At 36.9% G+C, this 9,888-nt stretch overlaps 3 protein-coding genes across 3 annotated transcripts in view; 2 read left to right on the forward strand and 1 right to left on the reverse strand.

Annotated features, from left to right (window-relative positions):
* The first annotated feature begins 5,340 nt into the window (after positions 1-5,340).
* On the forward strand, positions 5,341-7,288 carry LOC106300727 (F-box protein At1g70590). Its single transcript, XM_013736933.1, has 4 exons — positions 5,341-6,005; positions 6,071-6,204; positions 6,607-6,789; positions 7,028-7,288. The coding sequence occupies exons 1-4, from the start codon at positions 5,456-5,458 to the stop codon at positions 7,193-7,195; spliced, it is 1,035 nt and encodes a 344-aa protein (XP_013592387.1). The 5' UTR covers positions 5,341-5,455; the 3' UTR covers positions 7,196-7,288.
* Positions 7,289-7,394: 106 nt separating this feature from the next.
* On the reverse strand, positions 7,395-8,039 carry LOC106300728 (60S ribosomal protein L27a-3-like). The gene has a single exon (XM_013736934.1). The coding sequence runs from the start codon at positions 7,962-7,964 to the stop codon at positions 7,524-7,526; it is 441 nt and encodes a 146-aa protein (XP_013592388.1). The 5' UTR covers positions 7,965-8,039; the 3' UTR covers positions 7,395-7,523.
* Positions 8,040-8,812: 773 nt separating this feature from the next.
* The window catches only part of LOC106300858 (coiled-coil domain-containing protein 124), a gene marked incomplete in the record, with an annotated part of 1,277 nt that continues 201 nt past the window's right edge, over positions 8,813-9,888 (forward strand). Inside the window, 3 exon segments of the mRNA XM_013737114.1 lie at positions 8,813-9,489; positions 9,569-9,688; positions 9,824-9,878. Coding sequence (XP_013592568.1) covers positions 8,932-9,489; positions 9,569-9,688; positions 9,824-9,844 — 699 coding nt within the window.

The raw sequence follows: 9,888 nt of genomic DNA on the forward strand, positions 1-9,888 counted from the left end.
CATTCAAGAACAAGTTTCTAATGCAAGCAAACAATCAGATTAAGTTGATGCAGTAGTCGGATATGTAAAAAAAATTTGGTGTAATTGTCATCCTAAAAGGTTCTAGCAATTAACTCACATCAGGAAGATTAAAAAAAATCAAACAAGCTTAAACAGGGTGAAACAAGACGAGATTTAAGCTTTGAAAATAGATTAGAGTTTTAGATTTTATTCTGCAAAGACATACAGCTAGATGTAGCTGTATGTATGCGGCTGAGGGTTTAAATCCTTTTTGGTTTTGTTTTGAGTTTTCTGAAGATACCTGAACCTTTTGTGATGAGTTGAACGGTCTGTGAGGAGAGAGAGCTGTTGCTGGTTTTGACAGAGAGAAAAAGGAGACGACTGGAAGAGCTTTAGGAGTCGCCAGAAAATAGCAAGAGATCGTTTGGTTTCTGATTTATGGGTGGTGGATTTTTGGAAGGGTTTAGAGACAATGTCGTGCTGATAACGTGTTGTGAATGAAGAGGGGAACTTGTATATATTATTAGGTCGACCAACTAGTCTTTATATACATATGGTAATGACGGTCTAAGTACTGGATCGACATGAGATCGTACTTATCCTTAACTAGATAATGACTAGCAATACGTAAGATAAACACCAACTATAATGTAGATAAACACAAGAGTAGATAGGCGCCAGTATGATCCTGCGGATGGGCTTGGCCCGTCTTGCTACACGGGCTGATGAATGGGTCGATCACTAAATGGTTTATAACATTCTTTTCATTTTAATTCTCGTTCTAGTTTTATACACACAGATTAATAAAACATATGATTTTGTATATTTCCAAAATAAAAACACAATTACCAATACACTTAACCATGTTTCAACCAAAAGAAAAATAAAATGATAATCTTATTAATAAATTTTGGATTGAAACTCTAAAACGACGCTTATTTTAAAACAAAATTTTTTCCCTATAACGATAACTAAATCGAAACGGAGGGAGTAAAGTACTTCCTCAGTTTCAAAATAATCCATGTTTTAGGATTTTTACACTTATTAATAAAACGTAATAAAACATATTCCTTCCATTCCTAAAAGTGAGATTTTCTAAATTTATTTTTTGTTCCAAAATAATATATTTTCTAAAATTTTAAGGTATTTTTAATAATTAATGCTGATAACTTGTATATTTTTAAGAAACTTTGCTTGAAAATATTTGAATTGATTAAATACTATTGGTTGGTAATTATTGGAAAATGTAGTGATATAAATAATAAATTTAATTGTAAACATTTATTATATTCTTAATATGCGTGAATACTCTATAAAATATTTTTTTCGGAAACGGAGAAAATATAAAACTTACTTATTAATGCATAGTTTTTTGTAATTTTATATTTTATATATTTCTAAACTAATAAGATTTCAAAAAATGCAATTAATGTTTTTAAATTTTACAATTTTTCATTATTAATTGATAAAAAATGCATTGGAAATATAAAAAATACATATTTTCTGAAACAATTTTTTTTAAAATTGTGTAATTTTTTGAAACGGATGGAATATATATTATGAAAACGAAGAGATATAATTAAATAAAGTATATCACTATCGAATCTTTGATTATATATAAAGTTTCTACACGGGAGAATAAAAGTAATCACCGTTATATATTAAACTAATAATTGAAAAATAGAGTCCCCACCAGATCAAAATATTCCGCACCTCTTTCTTCTTCCTTGTCTCTTTCTTCTTGGTACGTTCTCCTCAGGGCTCAGGCTTCAATTAGATACAGTTAAATAAACCCTAAACTCAAACCTTCTCTTCTTGTTCCTTTTCCAAAGAAAACTCTAGATAAAAACCTTTCCCGCTCAAAAGTTTTACCAGTTAAATTGTAATTAATAAAGGCCTATTTAGTAACCCCTCTTATTTTTCCTTGTTTAGGTCATAAGTTTTCTTGGATCGGGCCATGGAAAAGTCTATTGCAGTGACGATCTCGGTGAAAGCTCTGGTTGATCCAAAACCGGAGAAAGAAGAGAATAAAGAAGAAGAAGATGGGTTCACAACTCCAACAGGGCCGCAATTTAAAATTCCGCCGCCGGTTGTGTGTCCTCCGGCTCCGAGGCGCGACAGCATCCAGCGGAAGAAGATCGACAAACGCCGGAAAAAATCTACCGGACGGAGGCTTACTTCAGTCAAAACTTGAACACTGTCTTCACAAGAACACAGACATAGTTAAAGAAAGACTTGAGTTTTTTTCTTAGTGCGTACGTTAATGACTTGTTAACCGAAGAAATATCAGGGGTTTTAATTTTATTCTAATTATGTGTTTTTTTGTTACAACTTTGTCTTGACCTCTTTCTTTATTGTATTTTTTTTTATATAATTAGTCTTATCTATCATCGTATCATAGATGATGATGCAACTCATTCAGTTTGTAAACTTCATCATATACTTAATTTTCATCCTGCAAAACAAATAAGGTTGAAGAAAACGTACGAGTCTTTTGATCTAGAATCTTCTGACCATAACATGTTCGGAACTCTCTCTCTTTCATACGTCAAGCGCTTCGTAGACGATGATGGTTATAAGTTCGGTGGAGATCACCGGGAGTCAGCTACTCCGGAGACAACACGAAAATATCCGGCATCTGAAATAACAAGGAGAACTTCACTTTCTCGTGATGGTTGAGAACGACAACCGATTCCAAAGAATATCAAAAAACGGATTAGCGGATTGTGCCGGGTTTAATGGGTGGGAAAATTAGTTTTGTAATAAACTGAATTTGGAAATTTTGTTCAAACAAAGCTTGTAACCCGATCTTCTATTCTCCTTTTCGGGTGGAAGTTTATATATAGATAATATTTTTTTTTAAATGTTACATTCTGTTTTCTCTCGAGACTTGAACTTGAATTCATAGTTTGATTCATTCTTCTCTTATTCCTATGTTGCATAACTATTTATCATAAATTTGTTTGCTTACAATGAACCGATTCAACTTAAGGAGATTCAATCTACCCATGTTTCAATTTTTATTTATTTTTGGATTTAAACATCCAAAATCAACACTAATTTGGTCAACTAGACAAAAAAATCGTTTCAATCCAATTCAACTTTTTAAAACAAACTAATGAAAAGCTTTAGAGTTTTGAAGAAAATATTCAAAACTAGGGAAAGTTGACCCACATGGCCACACAACTACAACTACTTGAAGTCTAAATAGAGGTCTATATCATGTTTGGTAATGGTGAGTAAATTGAATAGTCAGAGCTTCGAGCTGAAAAGAATCCTATGCTTTATTACGTCAATAATTTCAGACTATATAATGGTATTTATTCTATTGGAGATCTTTGTATTTATTTTTCTTTTCCTTTCAGAGATTTCATATCATAGTCATTGCCATGAGAAATTGTAGTATCATGTTAGCCCTTAGTCAAAACAAATTGTAGTATCATGCAACTTTTTTACACAATCACATTTTGTAGGAAACTTTTAGACAATCACATTTTGTAGTTCTTTTCTAGTGGCCAAATTTTTATATCCACACTGATCAATCAAAACCCATTTGTTAGTAGTTGAGCTAATATTCATACCAAAGAAGAGAACAACAATGTCCAGCAAATTTCTTTATACCGTTGTATGATGTTTCATTCAGCAATTTTGATTTAAATACTGAGGTAGTTTCCCTAACCAAAGTATTTAAATATATCAGCATTTTCTGTTCAAAATGTGGATTGCTTCGGAATTAAAATTTGAATGCGTAAAATTTCACAGTTCCGTTTATATCTGTGTTTGGCAAAATTAGTTGACGTGTGTGATCAAGAAACCAGCACTTTTCTTTTTGAGCAACAGAAACCAGCACTTTTCATGTGTAACAAAAGAGCGTGACTGTGTCAATGGATAAACTGTTAATTTATTCAAAAAGATTATTATCACACAAAAAGAAAATAACATTTCAAACTATTTTTGAAACGTACACACTAGGATCTCCGTCACAGCCATATCAGCACTGACAATGAATCAGCCTATGCTGGACCCAGATTTATACAGTTTAATTTATTCATATTTAGTGATGATATATTTACATAATAAACTAAATGACTTATTTCTTTTTTGCCAAGAAATTAATGATTTCTTTATATAAAAAACTCTTTATTACGAGAGGCTCAGAAACTCTTTATTTATAATATAATAACAAGGCTCAAAAACTTAACGCACCTAGCAAATGTTAGTTTTTTCCTTTTTTTTATTTATAAATTATTCAGTGACGTAATAAAACATATAGATATATGTCAGGCCAATTTTCTCAAATAGCAATTTTTAAGTTTTTGTCACAAAATAACCCTAAAAAAATAACCAAAATAGCCTTTTTTTATTTTGAAAATTTAAATATTTATTTTTTATTTTTAAAATTTGAAATTCTATCCCCAAAATCTGACTCTATGACTTTAAACCCTAAGTCTAGATTAATTAACTCTTGAATAAAATTTATTTTGGTCATTTTCTTTACTAAGGATTATTTTTATGACAAAAACTTAAAAATGGTTATCCTAAAGAATTTCTCTATATGTTGTATAAATATTTTTAGGTTTCTACAAACTTACCCAGATTCGAAAGAATCGACTCGAACTCCGTCCGAAAATTTATAATATCCGAACAAAATTTAATTTTAAAATCCAAAAAAATTCGATACCTGAAAAATTGATCTGTATATGAACTTGTACATGAATGAATTTGTCTAACTGGTTATGTAAATGCATGAAAAAATTCTTTGTTAACCGGTTTGAATTTTTGTTGCTAATGAAAAATTTCATTTGAACATGTCAAATTGTTATGGTTAACACGTAAAAGAAATGAAATCGAATAATGAAAAAAATATAAAATATGTAATAAAATATTTTAAACTAGGTAAATTTTGTTTTGTACTTTTGTAATAAATATGTCAAATTATTTGGAAAAAAACAATAAATTAAGTGGATAAAATTAGTTAAGAAATGAAAAAGAAGCAAGAAATCTTTTTACAGTAGGAAAAATATTGTTTTGCACATAATTTTTAATAGAATAGATAATAAACCAGAATTTTTACTTTTTAGCAATGATATTTCATCTTTTAATTTTAAAATAGGGTAGTTGCACAAAAACAAAATTAAATAGGGTAATACGTACACAACAATAAATTTAAGGCCCAGCCCAAAAGAAAATATCAACGGCTCGTGTTTGTTTGATTGATCCACTTCGGTTGAATATTCTTGTCGGTTAAAGATCTCCACGTGTCACACTCTAGTCTCATAGATTAACTGTTACTCATCGCACAGCCGTTCGATTGTCGCACCACGTAAATAAAAACAAAAAGAAAAAGAAATAAAACAAACGCGAAAAAAAAAAAGAAAAAAAAAAGCGAATCCGTTTTTACTAACCTCTCTTGACTCACGCCAAAATCGACGGTGGACTTTCGTCGGAGAAGAAGATGAAGCAGAGAACATGGCCACGAGGCCCATCGGAAGGATCCCGATTCACCTCCTTATCCTTCTCAAAACTCCACGACAAGGAGAAACGAAGCAGATTCTCAATCCGAGCAGCGACGACGACGAAGTCAATCTCAAAATCCTCCTCCTCCTCGCCTCCGCCTCCTCCTCACGACGCCGGAGACTTCTCGATGCTCCCCTTCGACATCCTGACGAAAATCGCGGCGCCGCTGAGCCTCCCGAACCTCCAGGCGGCGTCGTCGGTGTGCCGATCGTGGAGAGACGCGCTCCAGCCGCTGAGGGAGTCGATGCTGCTTCTCCGGTGGGGGAAGCGGTTCAAGCACGGGAGGGGAGGCGTCAAGGCGAACTTGGACAAGGCTCTCGATTCGTTTCTGAAAGGAGCCGCTCGTGGATCCACGCTCGCGATGGTTGACGCGGGGCTTGTGTATTGGGAGAAGGGGGAGAAGGAGAAGGCGGTGGGGTTGTATAGGAGAGCTGCGGAGCTTGGTGATGCCGTTGGTCAGTGCAATTTGGGGATCTCTTATCTCCAAGGTGAGGGATTCTTGTTGTAATTAGAGTTGTTTAGGGTTCGAATTTGGTTTATTTTGTGTCTTCAGGTCAACCTTCAGATCCTAAGGAAGCGATGAAGTGGTTGAAACAATCTGCGGAGAACGGTTATGTTCGAGCACAGTATCAGATAGCTCTTTGTTTACACCAAGGCAGGGTCGTGCAGACCAATCTGCTAGAAGCTGTATGTTGCCTTCTCTCTTGTCTAGTTGAGATTCTATATATCTGTCTTCCATGTGGGGTCTTTATGTATATTGATGGCTGCACACACTCATAGTGGAGTCTTATAATGCTATGTTTGGTAGTTCATTTGTGGAATTTTTTTGTCTTCTTGTTCTTCTGATCTTTTCTTTCCTTGTCTAGTTGAGTTTCTATATATAGATAGATGTCTTCTTGTGGCGGGGTGCTGCACGCAATCTCGATTAAAAATTGCATTTTTTTGTATATTTATTGCTGCACATACTCGGTTTAGTGTGATAATGCTGTGTTTGGACATGTGGGTTAGTTCATTTGTGGAAATGTTTTTTGCCTTGTGTCTTATCCACAAACTTTATCATGTGATTTGATCATTTCTCCTTTTTGACAGACTAAATGGTACCTAAAGGCAGCAGAAGGTGGGTATGTAAGAGCCATGTATAACATTTCGCTTTGTTACTCGGTTGGAGAAGGGTTACCACAAAACCGTAAGCTAGCAAGAAGGTGGATGAAACGCGCAGCTGATCATGGACACAGTAAAGCTCAGTTTGAGCATGGCCTTGCCTTATTTTCTGTAAGTATATCTCTAATCATACCTCAATAATTTTTTTTTTTGTGCAACCCTCAATAATCAATTCAACAAAAGGCGTGTTAGAGCTCTACTTTTGGTTTATATAGACCATGTTAGAGTATTGTCTCTGACTTGATGAAAAAAATAGGGGAAGTTTGCAATAGAGTTGGATTTTCGATTTTAGGCTTATGCAAGGAGTTTGAGATTGAACTGATGATGAATCTATGATTTGGATGAGCAGGAAGGAGCGTTGTTGAAAGCAGTAATGTACTTAGAACTCGCTGAGCGTGGTGGCGAGTCGGGTGCGAGTCATGTCAAGGAAGTTATACACCAACAGCTTTCTGCACCTTCTCGTGATCATGCCATAAACCAAGCCAATAACTGGCGTGCGTTACCAGCTACTCGCTGAGTCTCCATCGAGGAGTCATAGTAGCTCTTTGTAATAACAGTTTGGTGATACGAAATATCATATATGAAATTTGTGCCTCTTTTTTCCCGTTCTCTTAACATTGTTCAATTATTCAATACTTCAGCAGCTAATGTGACTCGACCTTTCAAAAATCTCCCCAACATCTACTGAATTGCGTGAAAAAACAAGAACCAGCGAAAACGTTAAGGCAAAAATTCCAGAATCTCAATGTCATAACAACCATGTTCCAATCTCCAAAACAGGGATAAGTTTTAGTGAAGATTCAACAATAAAAAGCAAAAATGAGAAAATAAAACTTGTGATAAACCTAAGCAGTGAGCACCACGGCACCGCCAGCTTCCTTGATCTTCTTCTCAGCAGTCTTCGAGATAAGCTTGGCCTTCACCACAAACGGCTTGTTCTCAGGCAAATGACCTTTCCCCAACACCTTAAAGAACCCGTGCTGCGTCACGTCGATCAACGGAACCTTATCCTTCGTAGCCTTCGCCTTCACATCCTCAGGGACCAACGACCAAAGCCTGTCGAGGTTCACGATCGGGCAGAAGAACTTGTTGCGAAGCTTGTGGAAGTACCGCATACCGACTTTACCGAAGTAACCGGGATGGTACTTGTCGAAGAGGATCCTGTGGTGGTGCATACCTCCTGCGTTACCACGACCTCCGGGATGCTTTCGGTGCTTTCCGACACGACCGTGTCCGGCACTGACGTGACCACGCTTCTTCCTGTTCTTCTTGAATCTGGTCGTCATTTTCGCCGATCTCTCGAACCTTTCCCTCCTGCGGCTAGGGCTTCTGTAGAAGAAGAAGCACAGATTATAAAGACTAGAGGATATTCACTCACTCTCTGTGAGCATTCCTAGGGTTTTCATTTTTAGCTGGACCCTTTTGTGATATGGGCCTAGTGCGGTAAAAGCCCAATAAAACATGTGTTTTCATTTTGAGCGCTCTCGAAACGACGTCGTTGAACAAAAAGGTTTCCTTCAAAGAAGAGTGAGTTCACCACCATATGATCGAATCTCCCACTCCTAGGTTACGAAGGTTGTTTAGGTTTTTTGTTGATTCTTCACTCCATACTCCATAGTACAGACACAGCGTTTTCTTATAATTATTAGGGGTTATTGGTTGTTGTATTTAGTGGATTTGAAAATCCGAACTAAATCTAATGTTATTGGTTTTATGATTTTCAAATCTGTATTAAAATCATGTGTTATTGGTTTAATGATTCATAAATTCTATATCAAATCAAGTGTTATTCAATCGTTCGGATTTACTAAATATATTTGATTTAATAATGGATTTGAATGAATTTGTTTGGATTTTTTAGCTAAAAATACAAAGATTCAAATCTGAGGGAAAACCTCCGGATTTGCATATTTTACTTGTATTTATAAATACTATATGGATTTCTAAATCAATCAAAATATGTAAACCAACTGATTAGCATCATGGAAAACGTTCAAGACGACACACAGTTTGACAGAATTTTTTAAGTCAAATGCAAAATAGTTAATGGGCCGGCCTAATATATTATTTAAGCCTTTAAATAATTTGATTGTAATGGGCTTGTTAGATTAGAAAAGAAACCGAATGATATCTTCTTTGTCGCGTGCACGCTAATTCATTTCACAGATAAACCAATTCTCTGCGGTGGAGCGAGTGAAATCGAGAGGATTCGCGAGAGATCGATCTAATCTAATCAAACCCTAGCGTACGAAGATGCCGAAGAAGATGGGAGTCAACAGCAAGGCGGAGGTCGCCAGATCCCGCAAGAACGCGGCCGAGGCGGAGCAGAAGGATCGCCAGACCCGCGAGAAGGAGGAGCAATACTGGCGCGAGGCGGAGGGCCCCAAATCCAAGGCGGCGAAGAAGCGGGAGGAGGACGCGGAGAAGAAGGCCGAGACCGCCGCCAAGAAAGCCGAGGCGAAGCGCCTGGCGGAGCAGGAGGAGAGGGAGCTGGAGAAGGCTCTGAAGAAGCCGGATAAGAAGGTCATCCGCGTCTCGGCGCCGATCCCGAAGGTGACGGAGGCGGAGCTGGTCAGGAGGCGCGAGGAGGAGCAGGCGGCGGTGGCGAAGAAAGCGGAGGAGTCGAAGAAGAAACAGGCGCGCATGGCGGCGGAAGAGGAGTACGAGAAGATGGTGTTGGTGTCCAATACGAATCGCGATGATTCGATCATTGACGCGCGTACCGTTGACGAGGCGCTCGCGAAGATGAGCGTAGCGGATAACCTCCCCGTTGATCGCCACCCGGAGAAAAGGCTCAAGGCTTCCTTTAAGGTTTAGTCTATGGCTTCTTTATGTTTGATGTTTGATTGAAGATGAGAATTGTTTGATTGATTGATGAGTATTTGTATAGGCTTATGAAGAAGTTGAGATGCCAAGGCTGAAGGAGGAGAAGCCAGGTCTTACTCACACTCAGTACAAGGACTTGATTTGGAAGATGTGGAAGAAGTCTCCTGATAACCCTCTTAACCAGGTTAACTAAAATAACATTCAGCTCAGCCTTTTGTTCAACTGTTTGAGAAGTAGTATGAATCATATGTCTAGTTGATAGAATAGAATAGGGATTGTTGAAAACAATTGGGGAAGCTGAACTATATGCGTTGAACAGGCTGCTGCTGCTGTTGAGTGAAATGCAACTCGTAACCAGAACAAGGGAAGGTCTCGTAAGAAGGG

This window comes from Brassica oleracea, chromosome C6, assembly GCF_000695525.1.
Source record: "Brassica oleracea var. oleracea cultivar TO1000 chromosome C6, BOL, whole genome shotgun sequence".
Taxonomy (NCBI): Eukaryota; Viridiplantae; Streptophyta; class Magnoliopsida; order Brassicales; family Brassicaceae; genus Brassica; species Brassica oleracea.

What these genes read in the sequence shown, in the direction of transcription:
- LOC106300727 (XM_013736933.1), top strand. Translation starts at nt 5,456, where the DNA reads ATGAAGCAGAGAACATGGCCACGAGGCCCATCGGAAGGATCCCGATTC. An exon ending in GGGGATCTCTTATCTCCAAG is followed by an intron (nt 6,006 to 6,070) that starts GTGAGGGATTCT and finishes TTGTGTCTTCAG; the next exon opens with GTCAACCTTCAGATCCTAAG. An exon ending in ATGGCCTTGCCTTATTTTCT is followed by an intron (nt 6,790 to 7,027) that starts GTAAGTATATCT and finishes TTGGATGAGCAG; the next exon opens with GAAGGAGCGTTGTTGAAAGC.
- LOC106300728 (XM_013736934.1), bottom strand. Translation starts at nt 7,964, where the DNA reads ATGACGACCAGATTCAAGAAGAACAGGAAGAAGCGTGGTCACGTCAGT.